Genomic DNA, 23,677 nt, shown 5'->3' with positions numbered 1-23,677 from the left:
TTTAGGTTTGGCTTTCCTAGCTTCTCCCATATTGATTTACAGATGAAGTTGTCACAAGCTCCAGTGTCCAGTTCAAGTGTGAAGTTGTCTCCCTCCAGTTTGATGTTTTCAGCAAGTTTCACCATCTTGGTTGATGTGCATTCTATCATCTTTACTGGTTTTCCTGCTGCAGATGATTTCTTTTTCTTGCATGCTCTTTCTATGTGACCTTGTTTAGAACAAAAGTTGCAGGTGGCTGCTTTGAATCTGCAGTCATCCGCTGTATGGTTAGTTCGGTCACATCTGTAGCATAGCTTTCCTTCCTTCTGCTTGTCAGGTGTAGAGTTGTTTTTCTGGAGTGGTTTGTATCTTGATTTCTGTTGAGCAACCTTGTTGACTTTAGACGAGTTTCCATAAACTGTCTCTTTGGCAACTTTAGCTGCTTCTTCTGTTTCCTGTGCTACCTGTATAGCTTTGTTGAAGTTGAGTTCATTGTCCTTGACCTTGAAGAGAGATTTGAGAACTGCTTCATTGTTTACAGAGCAGATAAATCTTGTTCTGAGAGCCTCATCTAATGGATCTGTAATGTCTATGAAGGCACATGTAGTTGCATCTTGACGAATTCTGGCAGCTAACTCTTGAATAGTTTCTCCAGGTTTCCTCTGCATGTCACTCCAATACTTGTAACGCTCTCTAACAATGAAGCGCTTAGGGTCATACTGGTCTTTGAGAAATTCCAGTATTTCATCCATGTTGAGGTCGTTGATCTGCTTGGGTGTTGAAAGCTGAGCTGCCATATTACTAAGCTGCTTGTAGAGTGTAGGCTGTTGGTTGGTGAGAAAAGTGCCAGCAATCTTGTCTTGATGAATAGAATTTGCTGCAATGAAGGTGTTGAATCTGTCTATGTAATCTGTTAGTAGCTCTGCTGTTGGGTCAAAACCTGGGAAGGCTGGAACAGCGGTTGCAGCTGTTTCTTGTTTCCGTTGTAGGTTTTGTAGTAGTAGCTCCATCAGTTTCTTATTCTCCTCCATTCTTTCATCTTGCTGACGTCTGTATTCCTCTTGTTGCTGCTTGAACTCCTCATGCTGCTGTTGTCTATGCTCTTCTTGCTGACGCCTGTATTCCTCTTGCTGCTGTCTCTGGTCCTCCTGCTGCTTCTGCATTAGCTTGATCAGGTCTGTTACTTCTGCCATTGTAGTGGTGCAATTTTGAACAGTTACTCTTGTAATAAACTAGAACTCTTTGTATCGATTTTATCAATGATAAAATCTGAACAAAACTCTTTGTAACTGTTCAAAAGAGAAATCCTTGTCGCCAATTAGCTTCTGTTATGTTTCTGCACAGAAGCAATCAAATAGAGTATTAAATTAGAGAAATGTGGTTTATTGCACACTCCAGAGACAACTGATTTGATAACAGAAAACCCAAGTATTTATATGTTTGGTCATAGAAAAGCTTTGTAAAAAGCTACAAGCATTATTAATAGCTACAGTACTATATAATATTAGCTTGTATAAAGCTTTAGCTAATAAGCATAATGTTTGTTGGCAAAGTACCAATAATACTTGGCACTTGCATGACAATAATTTATCATGGTAAAGAAATTAATTTAGTATTAAGAATTAAGGTAATGAAGAGTTGACACAACAAAATACATTTTACGTAAAGTAGAATTGTAATAATCTGCCAGCATGTGTTAGAAAAAGTTAAGGAAAGAAAAAGGATGAAAAAGAAAAACATGGAGTACGAAAAATGAAATGGGTTAAAAGAGAGAAGTAAAGAAGACAGCAAAAAGAAGAGGAAATGGAGTGTGATAAAAAGGAATAGTGAAGCAAAGAGCAACAGAGAAAAAAAAGACAAGTGCACTTAAATAATCGGTACTAACCTTTGCGGGACTCCGGGTCTAGCACCGCAAAGACAGTTATTATTGCGACACATGCCCGACTACTGATGTCAGAGTCAAGATTGAAAATGAGTAGAACCCAGGCTACCCAGAAAGATGGCGGCACCTCCCAATCTGTCTCTGTAAAAAAGACACACTGACTATTTCCTCGACTAAAAGTATTTCCGACTTTTCCATGGACTACATTGGACATCAGGGGACAAAATAAAGTGTAAAAATGGTGGCTAATCGGCATATGTTGTCTCGTACTGATTCACCTTAATGATTAACCTACATTTGATTTAGTTGAAGATGTCTAATAGTCCTGTGCACACATTTTCCATGTATGATGAATTATTCTTAGACAAAAATGAACAGCATGACAAATTAGAGACCATCAAAAACATAGGAATAAGACATACTGTGTAAACAGCTATGCTTAAAAATTGTATGAACTGTAAGAGCCCTGTGCTCACAAAATATTTTTATCGCACTATCCATTATATGCAGAGATCTCGCATGTTATCTAGGAATATAAAATTAAAATGGATTCAACCAATCACAGATTACAATACATGATTATGCCTTTTGCTTGGCCTTCTAAAGTCAGCGGCTAACAGTGATCAAAACATGCATTCAAATCTTTTGTGACCTCAATAGATGCGTAACAACTTCATAAAAAGCCATCACTTGATCGTAATAACATTGAATCAGGTTCTTGTATAGCAAGTTAATCGAGTTTGGAGTTGTTGACACCTACTAGCATGTACATTTGGATAAAAGAGTGCTTGGCCAATAAGCTTCGCAATCTCTACTGATTGGCGTAATCCTTCAGTGTCAACAGCATCCCCTCTAAGATAGTTCAGCAGCTCCTCCAGTATTGAATGGACAGACTCCAAAGTCAGACAGCCCTATAATCATAAATATTACATACATCACCCAATTTTGCAAATGCATAAAAGAAAGCTTTGATAGCAAACACCTTGAGAATACAAGTTGTGCCATAGGAAGCCAATATGAGTTACATTTACACCCACAAAAGAGATTATTTCATATATACCTACAACGGGCATGAAGATTACGCCAATTCATATAATTCATTGCACTATTGTATTACTATTTTCATAGTAATCCAATAGTGCAATTACTCAACAAATTTATGAGAGCTCTTAGTTTTTTCCAATAATATCGTTGGAAAAAATATGAAATTTTCTGTTTCAGGTATACAAATATGAAAAATCAATTTCGGTGATATACAGTAACCCTTCTACTTCACCCTTCAAATATTGTGGTTTCTTTGCATCACGAGCTTTTGTTGGCTTGTGTATAGCAGTACATTTCCAATAGCGTCACCAAAACTGTTAATGAATTACACCATGACCCGATCAAGAGTTATTCCCTCCCTCTCATATCCGTAACAATGTGACTTCTTTCTCATAACAAATACTCCGACTGGTTCGTCCATACTAAAGCATAAGTGCTTTCTCTTGTTTAAAATACCGAGATTTAAACATGCAATATGATTGAAGTTGAAATAAAAACTTAAGGCCAATCGAGATCAATTCATCTTCTTATATATAAAACTGACACGATAGACACAAAATAAAGCGTGAACGTGGAGCAGTCTATTCATAGGAATTTCCTCTAGCAATCAACTGGTTCTGGAACTTCTTCCAACAATAGCTCAAAACCGTTTGCCAACTATCGAATGAAATTTGATCACCTCTCCAACTTCTTCATCTGCAGAGAATCACTAGTGCCGTAAGCGCTGTTCATCATTTTGCTATCTTAACGCTTATCGGTACAAGAATATTAAGTATTGATTTTACCTTTTAGATTCTCAGCCTAGTCATGCTTTGCTGTTCAGTTCTCGTTAACCTCGTACGAATCTCAGTAAGGCATATACAATACACTAAACAAGCACACAGCATAACTAATATACATGTACATACTTACGTGTACGTATAGCAATTCCAAAAATTTAGAAAGCAGTTGAAGCGTTCTGAAGTGCTAAAATGATGGCTCATACTTGCACAAAAATTAGTTTCTATTTTGCAGAAAATTCCCACTTCATCGCTAGTTCTGAAAAAAACGGCCAAAAAAAGGATAGCTGTATAATGAAGGTCTTCTTGAACGCGCACAGTGAAAACTTGAGCACAAAACTACATCTAAACTTTGACATACCGAGTTAATCTGTTTCACTTGGCATGCTAAATTACTAAGTTGGAGCAAATATTCATACAAGAATACGTTGTGTCTTGTTTAATTCCTTCAAGAACCAAACCATGATAAAGATTCCAGGGTATTGTATATAACATTAAAACAAATGTATCACATTAACCTATATGAAACATTTTAGCACTAATTGTCTTTATGTGTAAGAAAGGCAAATAAAGGGTAGCCGTGGCAATGTGGGAGACAGACAGGGGATGGTTATATGGAGCTAATCTAACATAGATTATGTGAATTTTAAATTAAATAAACTTATTTATATTTTCTGGTTTTATATTTAGTATTTTCAAGTTTTTTGTAGTCATATAATTTTTAATTATCCATTTTCACCCATTTTAAGATTCTTTCACATTAATCTTACACCCCTAATAAATATTGCAGTCTCATAGATGTTCAAAGAGTTGATCCAAATACTTCTTTTCTATGATTTATCACTTTGATTCTAAGAAAAGCATTACCTTCTTCCTTTTATCACCCCTACTAACACTCACGCTAGCTTTTAATATCTATGATTCGCATATTACAATTATTCTCCTGAAAATGTGTGAGCTGAACAGCCAGCCTATCATTAAATGCATTATTTAAATTGCTACTTTGAAGCGATGTAAATTGCTAACAAAGCATGAAAATGGCTGGCCTCGTGAGGAACTACAAACAAGTTGTTACTAACAGCAGACCAGTAGTAGCTGATGTGGCAGGGAAATCATAATTTTTTAGAAGCACACTTGAACATACCTAGATAACAGGTATAAATGGTTCACTTTCTATAATGGTTCTAGACTTAAAACCAGTTCTAAGAAACTCGACTAACTTGCATCACAAAGCTTGCAACAGGGACCTGTAAAGGCAACTTATCCAATCCAGTTGTGTATCTCATTACATGCATCATAGATATTCTTGTATGGCGTTGAGTGATTGAAAAGAGAAAAACATTAACAACATTGTAAAATAAATTAAAAGATTTCAAAGAAAAGAACAACAGGCTATGCGATTGGACAACAGGCTATGTGATTAGAGAAGCTACATAAAGTTATTATCACTCAACAACTTTTGAGAAACCGGGCAACAAGGGTGAATAAGGCAGGGTAACAGCGCTAAAGAATAAAACAGCTCACCGTGAGTGTAAGGAGATGAGACTCTAGTCTGAGCAACGACATAGAAGGCTGTTCCCAGACTATTGATCCTATTACTTTCTTTATCTTCATGGCTAAAGAAAGGTTTATTGTACATCTGGAGCATGCCTCAGACAAGATATCCGCCGACTAGAACACATAAGTGAGAATTAGTTTATGGGCTTTTCTCATATCAGAGTCGTCAACAACGGCAGTAAAAATTCGAGCTCGTGTAGCCGATTGAACCGCAGAAAAATATCTAAGCAAAAAACAGAATATATTTTAAAAGACGTGTGAAACTGACTTTAAACAGCGAAACAAAGATAAAGGTACAAGTTGTAGTAAGATAAGAGTACGAGTTGTAGTAAGATAAGAGTACGAGTTGTAGTAAGATAAGAGTATGAGTTGTAGTAAGATAAGAGTACGAGTTGTAGTAAGATAAGAGTATGAGTTGTAGTAAGATAAGAGTATGAGTTGTAGTAAGATAAGAGTATGAGTTGTAGTAAGATAAGAGTATGAGTTGTAGTAAGATAAGAGTATGAGTTGTAGTAAGATAAGAGTACGAGTTGTAGTAAGATAAGAGTACGAGTTGTAGTAAGATAAGAGTATGAGTTGTAGTAAGATAAGAGTATGAGTTGTAGTAAGATAAGAGTACGAGTTGTAGTAAGATAAGAGTATGAGTTATAGTAAGATAAGAGTATGAGTTGTAGTAAGATAAGAGTATGAGTTGTAGTAAGATAAGAGTATGAGTTGTAGTAAGATAAGAGTACGAGTTGTAGTAAGATAAGAGTATGAGTTGTAGTAAGATAAGAGTATGAGTTGTAGTAAGATAAGAGTATGAGTTGTAGTAAGATAAGAGTATGAGTTGTAGTAAGATAAGAGTATGAGTTGTAGTAAGATAAGAGTACGAGTTGTAGTAAGATAAGAGTATGAGTTATAGTAAGATAAGAGTATGAGTTGTAGTAAGATAAGAGTATGAGTTGTAGTAAGATAAGAGTATGAGTTGTAGTAAGATAAGAGTACGAGTTGTAGTAAGATAAGAGTATGAGTTGTAGTAAGATAAGAGTATGAGTTGTAGTAAGATAAGAGTATGAGTTGTAGTAAGATAAGAGTATGAGTTGTAGTAAGATAAGAGTATGAGTTGTAGTAAGATAAGAGTATGAGTTGTAGTAAGATAAGAGTACGAGTTGTAGTCAGATAAGAGTACAAGTTGTAGTAAGATAAGAGTATGAGTTGTAGTAAGATAAGAGTATGAGTTGTAGTAAGATAAGAGTATGAGTTGTAGTAAGATAAGAGTATGAGTTGTAGTAAGATAAGAGTATGAGTTGTAGTAAGATAAGAGTATGAGTTGTAGTAAGATAAGAGTACGAGTTGTAGTAAGATAAGAGTATGAGTTGTAGTAAGATAAGAGTACGAGTTGTAGTAAGATAAGAGTACGAGTTGTAATAAGATAAGAGTACGAGTTGTAGTAAGATAAGAGTACGAGTTGTAGTAAGATAAGAGTACGAGTTGTAGTAAGATAAGAGTATGAGTTGTAGTAAGATAAGAGTATGAGTTGTAGTAAGATAAGAGTACGAGTTGTAGTAAGATAAGAGTATGAGTTGTAGTAAGATAAGAGTACGAGTTGTAGTAAGATAAGAGTATGAGTTGTAGTAAGATAAGAGTATGAGTTGTAATAAGATAAGAGTATGAGTTGTAGTAAGATAAGAGTATGAGTTGTAGTAAGATAAGAGTATGAGTTGTAGTAAGATAAGAGTATGAGTTATAGTAAGATAAGAGTATGAGTTGTAGTAAGATAAGAGTACGAGTTGTAGTAAGATAAGAGTATGAGTTGTAGTAAGATAAGAGTACGAGTTGTAGTAAGATAAGAGTATGAGTTATAGTAAGATAAGAGTATGAGTTGTAGTAAGATAAGAGTATGAGTTGTAGTAAGATAAGAGTATGAGTTGTAGTAAGATAAGAGTACGAGTTGTAGTAAGATAAGAGTACGAGTTGCAGTAAGATAAGAGTACGAGTTGTAGTAAGATAAGAGTATGAGTTGTAGTAAGATAAGAGTACGAGTTGTAGTAAGATAAGAGTACGAGTTGTAGTAAGATAAGAGTACGAGTTGTAGTAAGATAAGAGTACGAGTTGTAGTAAGATAAGAGTATGAGTTGTAGTAAGATAAGAGTACGAGTTGTAGTAAGATAAGAGTACGAGTTATAGTAAGATAAGAGTATGAGTTGTAGTAAGATAAGAGTATGAGTTGTAGTAAGATAAGAGTATGAGTTGTAGTAAGATAAGAGTACGAGTTGTAGTAAGATAAGAGTACGAGTTGTAGTAAGATAAGAGTATGAGTTGTAGTAAGATAAGAGTATGAGTTGTAGTAAGATAAGAGTATGAGTTGTAGTAAGATAAGAGTATGAGTTGTAGTAAGATAAGAGTACGAGTTGCAGTAAGATAAGAGTACGAGTTGTAGTAAGATAAGAGTATGAGTTGTAGTAAGATAAGAGTACGAGTTGTAGTAAGATAAGAGTACGAGTTGTAGTAAGATAAGAGTACGAGTTGTAGTAAGATAAGAGTATGAGTTGTAGTAAGATAAGAGTACGAGTTGCAGTAAGATAAGAGTATGAGTTGTAGTAAGATAAGAGTATGAGTTGTAGTAAGATAAGAGTACGAGTTGCAGTAAGATAAGAGTACGAGTTGTAGTAAGATAAGAGTATGAGTTGTAGTAAGATAAGAGTACGAGTTGTAGTAAGATAAGAGTACGAGTTGTAGTAAGATAAGAGTATGAGTTGTAGTAAGATAAGAGTACGAGTTGCAGTAAGATAAGAGTATGAGTTGTAGTAAGATAAGAGTATGAGTTGTAGTAAGATAAGAGTACGAGTTGTAGTAAGATAAGAGTATGAGTTGTAGTAAGATAAGAGTACGAGTTGCAGTAAGATAAGAGTATGAGTTGTAGTAAGATAAGAGTATGAGTTGTAGTAAGACAAGAGTATGAGTTGTAGTAAGATAAGAGTATGAGTTGTAGTAAGATAAGAGTATGAGTTATAGTAAGATAAGAGTATGAGTTGTAGTAAGATAAGAGTATGAGTTGTAGTAAGATAAGAGTATGAGTTGTAGTAAGATAAGAGTACGAGTTGCAGTAAGATAAGAGTACGAGTTGTAGTAAGATAAGAGTATGAGTTATAGTAAGATAAGAGTATGAGTTGTAGTAAGATAAGAGTATGAGTTGTAGTAAGTGAGAGTATGAGTTGTAGTAAGATAAGAGTACGAGTTGCAGTAAGATAAGAGTACGAGTTGTAGTAAGATAAGAGTATGAGTTGTAGTAAGATAAGAGTACGAGTTGTAGTAAGATAAGAGTACGAGTTGTAGTAAGATAAGAGTATGAGTTGTAGTAAGATAAGAGTACGAGTTGTAGTAAGATAAGAGTATGAGTTATAGTAAGATAAGAGTATGAGTTGTAGTAAGATAAGAGTATGAGTTGTAGTAAGATAAGAGTATGAGTTGTAGTAAGATAAGAGTACGAGTTGCAGTAAGATAAGAGTACGAGTTGTAGTAAGATAAGAGTATGAGTTGTAGTAAGATAAGAGTACGAGTTGTAGTAAGATAAGAGTACGAGTTGTAGTAAGATAAGAGTATGAGTTGTAGTAAGATAAGAGTACGAGTTGCAGTAAGATAAGAGTATGAGTTGTAGTAAGATAAGAGTACGAGTTGTAGTAAGATAAGAGTATGAGTTATAGTAAGATAAGAGTATGAGTTGTAGTAAGATAAGAGTATGAGTTGTAGTAAGATAAGAGTATGAGTTGTAGTAAGATAAGAGTACGAGTTGCAGTAAGATAAGAGTACGAGTTGTAGTAAGATAAGAGTATGAGTTGTAGTAAGATAAGAGTACGAGTTGTAGTAAGATAAGAGTACGAGTTGTAGTAAGATAAGAGTACGAGTTGTAGTAAGATAAGAGTATGAGTTATAGTAAGATAAGAGTATGAGTTGTAGTAAGATAAGAGTATGAGTTGTAGTAAGATAAGAGTATGAGTTGTAGTAAGATAAGAGTACGAGTTGTAGTAAGATAAGAGTATGAGTTGTAGTAAGATAAGAGTATGAGTTGTAGTAAGATAAGAGTATGAGTTATAGTAAGATAAGAGTATGAGTTGTAGTAAGATAAGAGTATGAGTTGTAGTAAGATAAGAGTATGAGTTGTAGTAAGATAAGAGTATGAGTTGTAGTAAGATAAGAGTATGAGTTGCAGTAAGATAAGAGTACGAGTTGTAGTAAGATAAGAGTATGAGTTGTAGTAAGATAAGAGTACGAGTTGTAGTAAGATAAGAGTACGAGTTGTAGTAAGATAAGAGTATGAGTTGTAGTAAGATAAGAGTACGAGTTGCAGTAAGATAAGAGTATGAGTTGTAGTAAGATAAGAGTATGAGTTGTAGTAAGATAAGAGTACGAGTTGTAGTAAGATAAGAGTATGAGTTGTAGTAAGATAAGAGTACGAGTTGCAGTAAGATAAGAGTATGAGTTGTAGTAAGATAAGAGTATGAGTTGTAGTAAGATAAGAGTATGAGTTGTAGTAAGATAAGAGTATGAGTTGTAGTAAGATAAGAGTACGAGTTGCAGTAAGATAAGAGTATGAGTTGTAGTAAGATAAGAGTATGAGTTGTAGTAAGATAAGAGTATGAGTTGTAGTAAGATAAGAGTATGAGTTGTAGTAAGATAAGAGTATGAGTTGTAGTAAGATAAGAGTACGAGTTGTAGTAAGATAAGAGTATGAGTTATAGTAAGATAAGAGTACGAGTTGTAGTAAGATAAGAGTATGAGTTGTAGTAAGATAAGAGTATGAGTTGTAGTAAGATAAGAGTATGAGTTGTAGTAAGATAAGAGTATGAGTTGTAGTAAGATAAGAGTATGAGTTGTAGTAAGATAAGAGTATGAGTTGTAGTAAGATAAGAGTACGAGTTGTAGTAAGATAAGAGTACGAGTTGTAGTAAGATAAGAGTATGAGTTGTAGTAAGATAAGAGTACGAGTTGCAGTAAGATAAGAGTATGAGTTGTAGTAAGATAAGAGTATGAGTTGTAGTAAGATAAGAGTATGAGTTGTAGTAAGATAAGAGTATGAGTTGTAGTAAGATAAGAGTATGAGTTGTAGTAAGATAAGAGTATGAGTTGTAGTAAGATAAGAGTATGAGTTGTAGTAAGATAAGAGTACGAGTTGTAGTAAGATAAGAGTATGAGTTGTAGTAAGATAAGAGTACGAGTTGTAATAAGATAAGAGTACGAGTTGTAGTAAGATAAGAGTATGAGTTGTAGTAAGATAAGAGTACGAGTTGTAGTAAGATAAGAGTACGAGTTGTAGTAAGATAAGAGTATGAGTTGTAGTAAGATAAGAGTATGAGTTGTAGTAAGATAAGAGTACGAGTTGTAGTAAGATAAGAGTACGAGTTGTAGTAAGATAAGAGTATGAGTTATAGTAAGATAAGAGTATGAGTTGTAGTAAGATAAGAGTATGAGTTGTAGTAAGATAAGAGTATGAGTTGTAGTAAGATAAGAGTACGAGTTGTAGTAAGATAAGAGTACGAGTTGTAGTAAGATAAGAGTATGAGTTATAGTAAGATAAGAGTATGAGTTGTAGTAAGATAAGAGTATGAGTTGTAGTAAGATAAGAGTACGAGTTGTAGTAAGATAAGAGTATGAGTTGTAGTAAGATAAGAGTACGAGTTGCAGTAAGATAAGAGTATGAGTTGTAGTAAGATAAGAGTATGAGTTGTAGTAAGATAAGAGTACGAGTTGTAGTAAGATAAGAGTACGAGTTGTAGTAAGATAAGAGTACGAGTTGTAGTAAGATAAGAGTATGAGTTGTAGTAAGATAAGAGTACGAGTTGCAGTAAGATAAGAGTATGAGTTGTAGTAAGATAAGAGTATGAGTTGTAGTAAGATAAGAGTACGAGTTGTAGTAAGATAAGAGTACGAGTTGTAGTAAGATAAGAGTATGAGTTATAGTAAGATAAGAGTATGAGTTGTAGTAAGATAAGAGTATGAGTTGTAGTAAGATAAGAGTACGAGTTGTAGTAAGATAAGAGTATGAGTTGTAGTAAGATAAGAGTACGAGTTGCAGTAAGATAAGAGTATGAGTTGTAGTAAGATAAGAGTATGAGTTGTAGTAAGATAAGAGTATGAGTTGTAGTAAGATAAGAGTATGAGTTGTAGTAAGATAAGAGTACGAGTTGCAGTAAGATAAGAGTATGAGTTGTAGTAAGATAAGAGTATGAGTTGTAGTAAGATAAAAGTATGAGTTGTAGTAAGATAAGAGTATGAGTTGTAGTAAGATAAGAGTATGAGTTGTAGTAAGATAAGAGTATGAGTTGTAGTAAGATAAGAGTACGAGTTGTAGTAAGATAAGAGTACGAGTTGTAGTAAGATAAGAGTATGAGTTGTAGTAAGATAAGAGTACGAGTTGCAGTAAGATAAGAGTATGAGTTGTAGTAAGATAAGAGTATGAGTTGTAGTAAGATAAGAGTATGAGTTGTAGTAAGATAAGAGTATGAGTTGTAGTAAGATAAGAGTATGAGTTGTAGTAAGATAAGAGTATGAGTTGTAGTAAGATAAGAGTATGAGTTGTAGTAAGATAAGAGTACGAGTTGTAGTAAGATAAGAGTATGAGTTGTAGTAAGATAAGAGTACGAGTTGTAATAAGATAAGAGTACGAGTTGTAGTAAGATAAGAGTATGAGTTGTAGTAAGATAAGAGTACGAGTTGTAGTAAGATAAGAGTACGAGTTGTAGTAAGATAAGAGTATGAGTTGTAGTAAGATAAGAGTATGAGTTGTAGTAAGATAAGAGTACGAGTTGTAGTAAGATAAGAGTACGAGTTGTAGTAAGATAAGAGTATGAGTTATAGTAAGATAAGAGTATGAGTTGTAGTAAGATAAGAGTATGAGTTGTAGTAAGATAAGAGTATGAGTTGTAGTAAGATAAGAGTACGAGTTGTAGTAAGATAAGAGTACGAGTTGTAGTAAGATAAGAGTATGAGTTATAGTAAGATAAGAGTATGAGTTGTAGTAAGATAAGAGTATGAGTTGTAGTAAGATAAGAGTACGAGTTGTAGTAAGATAAGAGTATGAGTTGTAGTAAGATAAGAGTATGAGTTGTAGTAAGATAAGAGTACGAGTTGTAGTAAGATAAGAGTACGAGTTGTAGTAAGATAAGAGTACGAGTTGTAGTAAGATAAGAGTATGAGTTGTAGTAAGATAAGAGTACGAGTTGCAGTAAGATAAGAGTATGAGTTGTAGTAAGATAAGAGTATGAGTTGTAGTAAGATAAGAGTATGAGTTGTAGTAAGATAAGAGTATGAGTTGTAGTAAGATAAGAGTATGAGTTGTAGTAAGATAAGAGTATGAGTTGTAGTAAGATAAGAGTATGAGTTGTAGTAAGATAAGAGTACGAGTTGTAGTAAGATAAGAGTATGAGTTGTAGTAAGATAAGAGTATGAGTTGTAGTAAGATAAGAGTACGAGTTGTAGTAAGATAAGAGTATGAGTTGTAGTAAGATAAGAGTATGAGTTATAGTAAGATAAGAGTACGAGTTGTAGTAAGATAAGAGTACGAGTTGTAATAAGATAAGAGTACGAGTTGTAGTAAGATAAGAGTATGAGTTGTAGTAAGATAAGAGTACGAGTTGTAGTAAGATAAGAGTACGAGTTGTAGTAAGATAAGAGTATGAGTTGTAGTAAGATAAGAGTATGAGTTGTAGTAAGATAAGAGTACGAGTTGTAGTAAGATAAGAGTACGAGTTGTAGTAAGATAAGAGTATGAGTTGTAGTAAGATAAGAGTATGAGTTGTAGTAAGATAAGAGTACGAGTTGTAGTAAGATAAGAGTATGAGTTGCAGTAAGATAAGAGTATGAGTTGTAGTAAGATAAGAGTATGAGTTGCAGTAAGATAAGAGTATGAGTTGTAGTAAGATAAGAGTATGAGTTGTAGTAAGATAAGAGTATGAGTTGTAGTAAGATAAGAGTATGAGTTGTAGTAAGATAAGAGTATGAGTTGTAGTAAGATAAGAGTACGAGTTGTAGTAAGATAAGAGTACGAGTTGTAGTAAGATAAGAGTATGAGTTATAGTAAGATAAGAGTATGAGTTGTAGTAAGATAAGAGTATGAGTTGTAGTAAGATAAGAGTACGAGTTGTAGTAAGATAAGAGTATGAGTTGTAGTAAGATAAGAGTACGAGTTGCAGTAAGATAAGAGTATGAGTTGTAGTAAGATAAGAGTATGAGTTGTAGTAAGATAAGAGTATGAGTTGTAGTAAGATAAGAGTACGAGTTGTAGTAAGATAAGAGTATGAGTTGTAGTAAGATAAGAGTACGAGTTGCAGTAAGATAAGAGTATGAGTTGTAGTAAGATAAGAGTATGAGTTGTAGTAAGATAAGAGTACGAGTTGTAGTAAGATAAGAGTACGAGTTGTAGTAAGATAAGAGTATGAGTTATAGTAAGATAAGAGTATGAGTTGTAGTAAGATAAGAGTATGAGTTGTAGTAAGATAAGAGTACGAGTTGTAGTAAGATAAGAGTATGAGTTGTAGTAAGATAAGAGTACGAGTTGCAGTAAGATAAGAGTATGAGTTGTAGTAAGATAAGAGTATGAGTTGTAGTAAGATAAGAGTATGAGTTGTAGTAAGATAAGAGTATGAGTTGTAGTAAGATAAGAGTATGAGTTGTAGTAAGATAAGAGTACGAGTTGTAGTAAGATAAGAGTACGAGTTGTAGTAAGATAAGAGTATGAGTTGTAGTAAGATAAGAGTACGAGTTGCAGTAAGATAAGAGTATGAGTTGTAGTAAGATAAGAGTATGAGTTGTAGTAAGATAAGAGTATGAGTTGTAGTAAGATAAGAGTATGAGTTGTAGTCAGATAAGAGTATGAGTTGTAGTAAGATAAGAGTATGAGTTGTAGTAAGATAAGAGTATGAGTTGTAGTAAGATAAGAGTACGAGTTGTAGTAAGATAAGAGTATGAGTTGTAGTAAGATAAGAGTACGAGTTGTAATAAGATAAGAGTACGAGTTGTAGTAAGATAAGAGTATGAGTTGTAGTAAGATAAGAGTACGAGTTGTAGTAAGATAAGAGTACGAGTTGTAGTAAGATAAGAGTATGAGTTGTAGTAAGATAAGAGTATGAGTTGTAGTCAGATAAGAGTATGAGTTGTAGTAAGATAAGAGTATGAGTTGTAGTAAGATAAGAGTATGAGTTGTAGTAAGATAAGAGTATGAGTTGTAGTAAGATAAGAGTACGAGTTGTAGTAAGATAAGAGTATGAGTTGTAGTAAGATAAGAGTACGAGTTGCAGTAAGATAAGAGTATGAGTTGTAGTAAGATAAGAGTACGAGTTGTAGTAAGATAAGAGTATGAGTTGTAGTAAGATAAGAGTACGAGTTGTAGTAAGATAAGAGTATGAGTTGTAGTAAGATAAGAGTACGAGTTGCAGTAAGATAAGAGTATGAGTTGTAGTAAGATAAGAGTACGAGTTGTAGTAAGATAAGAGTACGAGTTGTAGTAAGATAAGAGTATGAGTTGTAGTAAGATAAGAGTATGAGTTGTAGTCAGATAAGAGTATGAGTTGTAGTAAGATAAGAGTACGAGTTGTAGTAAGATAAGAGTACGAGTTGTAGTAAGATAAGAGTATGAGTTGTAGTAAGATAAGAGTATGAGTTGTAGTAAGATAAGAGTACGAGTTGTAGTAAGATAAGAGTATGAGTTGTAGTAAGATAAGAGTACGAGTTGTAGTAAGATAAGAGTATGAGTTGTAGTAAGATAAGAGTACGAGTTGCAGTAAGATAAGAGTATGAGTTGTAGTAAGATAAGAGTATGAGTTGTAGTAAGATAAGAGTACGAGTTGTAGTAAGATAAGAGTATGAGTTGTAGTAAGATAAGAGTACGAGTTGCAGTAAGATAAGAGTATGAGTTGTAGTAAGATAAGAGTACGAGTTGTAGTAAGATAAGAGTACGAGTTGTAGTAAGATAAGAGTATGAGTTGTAGTAAGATAAGAGTACGAGTTGCAGTAAGATAAGAGTATGAGTTGTAGTAAGATAAGAGTATGAGTTGTAGTAAGATAAGAGTATGAGTTGTAGTAAGATAAGAGTATGAGTTGTAGTAAGATAAGAGTACGAGTTGCAGTAAGATAAGAGTATGAGTTGTAGTAAGATAAGAGTATGAGTTGTAGTAAGATAAGAGTATGAGTTGTAGTAAGATAAGAGTACGAGTTGTAGTAAGATAAGAGTATGAGTTGTAGTAAAATAAGAGTACGAGTTGCAGTAAGATAAGAGTATGAGTTGTAGTAAGATAAGAGTACGAGTTGCAGTAAGATAAGAGTATGAGTTGTAGTAAGATAAGAGTATGAGTTGTAGTAAGATAAGAGTACGAGTTGCAGTAAGATAAGAGTATGAGTTGTAGTAAGATAAGAGTACGAGTTGTAGTAAGATAAGAGTATGAGTTGTAATAAGATAAGAGTACGAGTTGTAGTAAGATAAGAGTATGAGTTGTAGTAAGATAAGAGTACGAGTTGTAGTAAGATAAGAGTATGAGTTGTAGTAAGATAAGAGTACGAGTTGTAGTAAGATAAGAGTACGAGTTGTAGTAAGATAAGAGTATGAGTTATAGTAAGATAAGAGTATGAGTTGTAGTAAGATAAGAGTACGAGTTGCAGTAAGATAAGAGTATGAGTTGTAGTAAGATAAGAGTATGAGTTGTAGTAAGATAAGAGTATGAGTTGTAGTAAGATAAGAGTACGAGTTGTAGTAAGATAAGAGTATGAGTTGTAGTAAGATAAGAGTATGAGTTGTAATAAGATAAGAGTACGAGTTGTAGTAAGATAAGAGTACGAGTTGCAGTAAGATAAGAGTATGAGTTATAGTAAGATAAGAGTATGAGTTGTAGTAAGATAAGAGTATGAGTTGTAGTAAGATAAGAGTACGAGTTGTAGTAAGATAAGAGTATGAGTTGTAGTAAGATAAGAGTACGAGTTGCAGTAAGATAAGAGTATGAGTTGTAGTAAGATAAGAGTATGAGTTGTAGTAAGATAAGAGTACGAGTTGTAGTAAGATAAGAGTATGAGTTGTAGTAAGATAAGAGTACGAGTTGCAGTAAGATAAGAGTATGAGTTGTAGTAAGATAAGAGTACGAGTTGTAGTAAGATAAGAGTACGAGTTGTAGTAAGATAAGAGTATGAGTTGTAGTAAGATAAGAGTACGAGTTGCAGTAAGATAAGAGTATGAGTTGTAGTAAGATAAGAGTATGAGTTGTAGTAAGATAAGAGTATGAGTTGTAGTAAGATAAGAGTATGAGTTGTAGTAAGATAAGAGTACGAGTTGCAGTAAGATAAGAGTATGAGTTGTAGTAAGATAAGAGTATGAGTTGTAGTAAGATAAGAGTATGAGTTGTAGTAAGATAAGAGTACGAGTTGTAGTAAGATAAGAGTATGAGTTGTAGTAAAATAAGAGTACGAGTTGCAGTAAGATAAGAGTATGAGTTGTAGTAAGATAAGAGTACGAGTTGCAGTAAGATAAGAGTATGAGTTGTAGTAAGATAAGAGTATGAGTTGTAGTAAGATAAGAGTACGAGTTGCAGTAAGATAAGAGTACGAGTTGTAGTAAGATAAGAGTACGAGTTGTAGTAAGATAAGAGTATGAGTTGTAATAAGATAAGAGTACGAGTTGTAGTAAGATAAGAGTATGAGTTGTAGTAAGATAAGAGTACGAGTTGTAGTAAGATAAGAGTATGAGTTGTAGTAAGATAAGAGTACGAGTTGTAGTAAGATAAGAGTACGAGTTGTAGTAAGATAAGAGTATGAGTTATAGTAAGATAAGAGTATGAGTTGTAGTAAGATAAGAGTACGAGTTGCAGTAAGATAAGAGTATGAGTTGTAGTAAGATAAGAGTATGAGTTGTAGTAAGATAAGAGTATGAGTTGTAGTAAGATAAGAGTACGAGTTGTAGTAAGATAAGAGTATGAGTTGTAGTAAGATAAGAGTATGAGTTGTAATAAGATAAGAGTACGAGTTGTAGTAAGATAAGAGTACGAGTTGCAGTAAGATAAGAGTATGAGTTATAGTAAGATAAGAGTATGAGTTGTAGTAAGATAAGAGTATGAGTTGTAGTAAGATAAGAGTATGAGTTGTAGTAAGATAAGAGTATGAGTTGTAGTAAGATAAGAGTATGAGTTGTAGTAAGATAAGAGTATGAGTTGTAGTAAGATAAGAGTATGAGTTGTAGTAAGATAAGAGTATGAGTTGTAATAAGATAAGAGTACGAGTTGTAGTAAGATAAGAGTACGAGTTGCAGTAAGATAAGAGTATGAGTTGTAGTAAGATAAGAGTATGAGTTGTAGTAAGATAAGAGTATGAGTTGTAGTAAGATAAGAGTATGAGTTGTAGTAAGATAATAGTACGAGTTGTAGTAAGATAAGAGTATGAGTTGTAGTAAGATAAGAGTACGAGTTGCAGTAAGATAAGAGTATGAGTTGTAGTAAGATAAGAGTACGAGTTGTAGTAAGATAAGAGTACGAGTTGTAGTAAGATAAGAGTATGAGTTGTAGTAAGATAAGAGTACGAGTTGTAGTAAGATAAGAGTACGAGTTGTAGTAAGATAAGAGTATGAGTTGTAGTAAGATAAGAGTACGAGTTGCAGTAAGATAAGAGTATGAGTTGTAGTAAGATAAGAGTATGAGTTGTAGTAAGATAAGAGTACGAGTTGTAGTAAGATAAGAGTATGAGTTGTAGTAAGATAAGAGTACGAGTTGCAGTAAGATAAGAGTATGAGTTGTAGTAAGATAAGAGTATGAGTTGTAGTAAGATAAGAGTATGAGTTGTAGTAAGATAAGAGTATGAGTTGTAGTAAGATAAGAGTACGAGTTGCAGTAAGATAAGAGTATGAGTTGTAGTAAGATAAGAGTATGAGTTGCAGTAAGATAAGAGTACGAGTTGCAGTAAGATAAGAGTATGAGTTGTAGTAAGATAAGAGTATGAGTTGTAGTAAGATAAGAGTATGAGTTGTAGTAAGATAAGAGTATGAGTTGTAGTAAGATAAGAGTATGAGTTGCAGTAAGATAAGAGTATGAGTTGTAGTAAGATAAGAGTATGAGTTGTAGTAAGATAAGAGTATGAGTTGTAGTAAGATAAGAGTACGAGTTGTAGTAAGATAAGAGTATGAGTTGTAGTAAGATAAGAGTACGAGTTGCAGTAAGATAAGAGTATGAGTTGTAGTAAGATAAGAGTATGAGTTGTAGTAAGATAAGAGTATGAGTTGTAGTAAGATAAGAGTATGAGTTGTAGTAAGATAAGAGTATGAGTTGCAGTAAGATAAGAGTATGAGTTGTAGTAAGATAAGAGTATGAGTTGTAGTAAGATAAGAGTACGAGTTGTAGTAAGATAAGAGTACGAGTTGTAGTAAGATAAGAGTATGAGTTGTAGTAAGATAAGAGTACGAGTTGCAGTAAGATAAGAGTATGAGTTGTAGTAAGATAAGAGTATGAGTTGTAGTAAGATAAGAGTATGAGTTGTAGTAAGATAAGAGTACGAGTTGCAGTAAGATAAGAGTATGAGTTGTAGTAAGATAAGAGTATGAGTTGTAGTAAGATAAGAGTACGAGTTGTAGTAAGATAAGAGTATGAGTTGTAGTAAGATAAGAGTACGAGTTGCAGTAAGATAAGAGTATGAGTTGTAGTAAGATAAGAGTATGAGTTGTAGTAAGATAAGAGTATGAGTTGTAGTAAGATAAGAGTATGAGTTGTAGTAAGATAAGAGTACGAGTTGCAGTAAGATAAGAGTATGAGTTGTAGTAAGATAAGAGTATGAGTTGTAGTAAGATAAGAGTATGAGTTGTAGTAAGATAAGAGTATGAGTTGTAGTAAGATAAGAGTACGAGTTGTAGTAAGATAAGAGTACGAGTTGTAGTAAGATAAGAGTATGAGTTATAGTAAGATAAGAGTATGAGTTGTAGTAAGATAAGAGTACGAGTTGCAGTAAGATAAGAGTATGAGTTGTAGTAAGATAAGAGTATGAGTTGTAGTAAGATAAGAGTATGAGTTGTAATAAGATAAGAGTACGAGTTGTAGTAAGATAAGAGTATGAGTTGTAGTAAGATAAGAGTACGAGTTGTAGTAAGATAAGAGTATGAGTTGTAGTAAGATAAGAGTACGAGTTGTAGTAAGATAAGAGTACGAGTTGTAGTAAGATAAGAGTATGAGTTGTAGTAAGATAAGAGTATGAGTTGTAGTAAGATAAGAGTATGAGTTGTAGTAAGATAAGAGTATGAGTTGTAGTAAGATAAGAGTATGAGTTGTAGTAAGATAAGAGTACGAGTTGTAGTAAGATAAGAGTATGAGTTGTAGTAAGATAAGAGTACGAGTTGTAGTAAGATAAGAGTACGAGTTGTAGTAAGATAAGAGTATGAGTTGTAATAAGATAAGAGTACGAGTTGTAGTAAGATAAGAGTATGAGTTGTAGTAAGATAAGAGTATGAGTTGTAATAAGATAAGAGTACGAGTTGTAGTAAGATAAGAGTACGAGTTGCAGTAAGATAAGAGTATGAGTTGTAGTAAGATAAGAGTATGAGTTGTAGTAAGATAAGAGTACGAGTTGTAGTAAGATAAGAGTATGAGTTGTAGTAAGATAAGAGTACGAGTTGCAGTAAGATAAGAGTATGAGTTGTAGTAAGATAAGAGTACGAGTTGTAGTAAGATAAGAGTACGAGTTGTAGTAAGATAAGAGTATGAGTTGTAGTAAGATAAGAGTACGAGTTGTAGTAAGATAAGAGTATGAGTTGTAGTAAGATAAGAGTACGAGTTGCAGTAAGATAAGAGTATGAGTTGTAGTAAGATAAGAGTATGAGTTATAGTAAGATAAGAGTATGAGTTGTAGTAAGATAAGAGTACGAGTTGTAGTAAGATAAGAGTACGAGTTGTAGTAAGATAAGAGTATGAGTTGTAGTAAGATAAGAGTACGAGTTGTAGTAAGATAAGAGTATGAGTTGTAGTAAGATAAGAGTACGAGTTGCAGTAAGATAAGAGTATGAGTTGTAGTAAGATAAGAGTACGAGTTGTAGTAAGATAAGAGTACGAGTTGTAGTAAGATAAGAGTATGAGTTGTAGTAAGATAAGAGTATGAGTTGTAGTAAGATAAGAGTATGAGTTGTAATAAGATAAGAGTACGAGTTGTAGTAAGATAAGAGTACGAGTTGCAGTAAGATAAGAGTATGAGTTGTAGTAAGATAAGAGTATGAGTTGTAGTAAGATAAGAGTACGAGTTGTAGTAAGATAAGAGTATGAGTTGTAGTAAGATAAGAGTATGAGTTGTAATAAGATAAGAGTACGAGTTGTAGTAAGATAAGAGTACGAGTTGCAGTAAGATAAGAGTATGAGTTGTAGTAAGATAAGAGTACGAGTTGTAGTAAGATAAGAGTACGAGTTGTAGTAAGATAAGAGTATGAGTTGTAGTAAGATAAGAGTATGAGTTGTAGTAAGATAAGAGTATGAGTTGTAGTAAGATAAGAGTATGAGTTGTAATAAGATAAGAGTACGAGTTGTAGTAAGATAAGAGTACGAGTTGCAGTAAGATAAGAGTATGAGTTGTAGTAAGATAAGAGTATGAGTTGTAGTAAGATAAGAGTATGAGTTGTAGTAAGATAAGAGTATGAGTTGTAATAAGATAAGAGTACGAGTTGTAGTAAGATAAGAGTACGAGTTGCAGTAAGATAAGAGTATGAGTTGTAATAAGATAAGAGTATGAGTTGTAGTAAGATAAGAGTACGAGTTGCAGTAAGATAAGAGTATGAGTTGTAGTAAGATAAGAGTACGAGTTGTAGTAAGATAAGAGTACGAGTTGTAGTAAGATAAGAGTATGAGTTGTAGTAAGATAAGAGTACGAGTTGTAGTAAGATAAGAGTACGAGTTGCAGTAAGATAAGAGTATGAGTTGTAGTAAGATAAGAGTACGAGTTGCAGTAAGATAAGAGTATGAGTTGTAGTAAGATAAGAGTATGAGTTGTAGTAAGATAAGAGTATGAGTTGTAGTAAGATAAGAGTATGAGTTGTAGTAAGATAAGAGTACGAGTTGTAGTAAGATAAGAGTATGAGTTGTAGTAAGATAAGAGTACGAGTTGTAGTAAGATAAGAGTATGAGTTGTAGTAAGATAAGAGTATGAGTTGTAATAAGATAAGAGTACGAGTTGTAGTAAGATAAGAGTACGAGTTGCAGTAAGATAAGAGTATGAGTTGTAGTAAGATAAGAGTACGAGTTGTAGTAAGATAAGAGTACGAGTTGTAGTAAGATAAGAGTATGAGTTGTAGTAAGATAAGAGTATGAGTTGTAGTAAGATAAGAGTATGAGTTGTAGTAAGATAAGAGTATGAGTTGTAATAAGATAAGAGTACGAGTTGTAGTAAGATAAGAGTACGAGTTGCAGTAAGATAAGAGTATGAGTTGTAGTAAGATAAGAGTATGAGTTGTAGTAAGATAAGAGTATGAGTTGTAGTAAGATAAGAGTATGAGTTGTAATAAGATAAGAGTACGAGTTGTAGTAAGATAAGAGTACGAGTTGCAGTAAGATAAGAGTATGAGTTGTAATAAGATAAGAGTATGAGTTGTAGTAAGATAAGAGTACGAGTTGCAGTAAGATAAGAGTATGAGTTGTAGTAAGATAAGAGTACGAGTTGTAGTAAGATAAGAGTACGAGTTGTAGTAAGATAAGAGTATGAGTTGTAGTAAGATAAGAGTACGAGTTGTAGTAAGATAAGAGTACGAGTTGCAGTAAGATAAGAGTATGAGTTGTAGTAAGATAAGAGTACGAGTTGCAGTAAGATAAGAGTATGAGTTGTAGTAAGATAAGAGTATGAGTTGTAGTAAGATAAGAGTATGAGTTGTAGTAAGATAAGAGTATGAGTTGTAGTAAGATAAGAGTACGAGTTGTAGTAAGATAAGAGTATGAGTTGTAGTAAGATAAGAGTATGAGTTGTAGTAAGATAAGAGTACGAGTTGCAGTAAGATAAGAGTATGAGTTGTAGTAAGATAAGAGTATGAGTTGTAGTAAGATAAGAGTACGAGTTGTAGTAAGATAAGAGTACGAGTTGTAGTAAGATAAGAGTATGAGTTGTAGTAAGATAAGAGTATGAGTTGCAGTAAGATAAGAGTATGAGTTGTAGTAAGATAAGAGTACGAGTTGTAGTAAGATAAGAGTACGAGTTGTAGTAAGATAAGAGTATGAGTTGTAGTAAGATAAGAGTACGAGTTGTAGTAAGATAAGAGTACGAGTTGCAGTAAGATAAGAGTATGAGTTGTAGTAAGATAAGAGTACGAGTTGTAGTAAGATAAGAGTACGAGTTGTAGTAAGATAAGAGTATGAGTTGTAGTAAGATAAGAGTATGAGTTGTAGTAAGATAAGAGTATGAGTTGTAGTAAGATAAGAGTATGAGTTGTAATAAGATAAGAGTACGAGTTGTAGTAAGATAAGAGTACGAGTTGCAGTAAGATAAGAGTATGAGTTGTAGTAAGATAAGAGTATGAGTTGTAGTAAGATAAGAGTATGAGTTGTAGTAAGATAAGAGTATGAGTTGTAATAAGATAAGAGTACGAGTTGTAGTAAGATAAGAGTACGAGTTGCAGTAAGATAAGAGTATGAGTTGTAATAAGATAAGAGTATGAGTTGTAGTAAGATAAGAGTACGAGTTGCAGTAAGATAAGAGTATGAGTTGTAGTAAGATAAGAGTACGAGTTGTAGTAAGATAAGAGTACGAGTTGTAGTAAGATAAGAGTATGAGTTGTAGTAAGATAAGAGTACGAGTTGTAGTAAGATAAGAGTACGAGTTGCAGTAAGATAAGAGTATGAGTTGTAGTAAGATAAGAGTATGAGTTATAGTAAGATAAGAGTACGAGTTGTAGTAAGATAAGAGTATGAGTTGTAGTAAGATAAGAGTACGAGTTGCAGTAAGATAAGAGTATGAGTTGTAGTAAGATAAGAGTATGAGTTGTAGTAAGATAAGAGTATGAGTTGTAGTAAGATAAGAGTATGAGTTGTAGTAAGATAAGAGTACGAGTTGTAGTAAGATAAGAGTATGAGTTGTAGTAAGATAAGAGTATGAGTTGTAGTAAGATAAGAGTACGAGTTGCAGTAAGATAAGAGTATGAGTTGTAGTAAGATAAGAGTATGAGTTGTAGTAAGATAAGAGTATGAGTTGTAGTAAGATAAGAGTACGAGTTGTAGTAAGATAAGAGTACGAGTTGTAGTAAGATAAGAGTATGAGTTGTAGTAAGATAAGAGTATGAGTTGTAGTAAGATAAGAGTACGAGTTGCAGTAAGATAAGAGTATGAGTTGTAGTAAGATAAGAGTACGAGTTGTAGTAAGATAAGAGTACGAGTTGTAGTAAGATAAGAGTATGAGTTGTAGTAAGATAAGAGTACGAGTTGTAGTAAGATAAGAGTACGAGTTGTAGTAAGATAAGAGTATGAGTTGTAGTAAGATA

The 23,677-nt window shown here is 33.3% G+C and overlaps 1 protein-coding gene across 1 annotated transcript in view; it reads right to left on the bottom strand.

The window, feature by feature from the left end:
• Positions 1-23,677, bottom strand: part of LOC137400606 (tRNA (32-2'-O)-methyltransferase regulator THADA-like) — a 56,716-nt gene that overhangs the window by 5,599 nt on the left and 27,440 nt on the right. The window contains exons 15-17 of the mRNA XM_068086937.1: positions 5,209-5,355; positions 2,622-2,772; positions 1,865-2,002 (exon numbers count right to left, since the gene is read on the bottom strand). Of these exons, the coding sequence (XP_067943038.1) occupies positions 1,865-2,002; positions 2,622-2,772; positions 5,209-5,355 (436 nt within the window). The remainder of the gene's footprint in view (positions 1-1,864; positions 2,003-2,621; positions 2,773-5,208; positions 5,356-23,677) is intronic.

This window comes from Watersipora subatra, chromosome 7, assembly GCF_963576615.1.
Source record: "Watersipora subatra chromosome 7, tzWatSuba1.1, whole genome shotgun sequence".
Classification (NCBI taxonomy): Eukaryota; Metazoa; Bryozoa; class Gymnolaemata; order Cheilostomatida; family Watersiporidae; genus Watersipora; species Watersipora subatra.
Note: the sequence above shows the minus strand (reverse complement) of the source record. Positions and strands in the feature narration are given on the sequence as shown.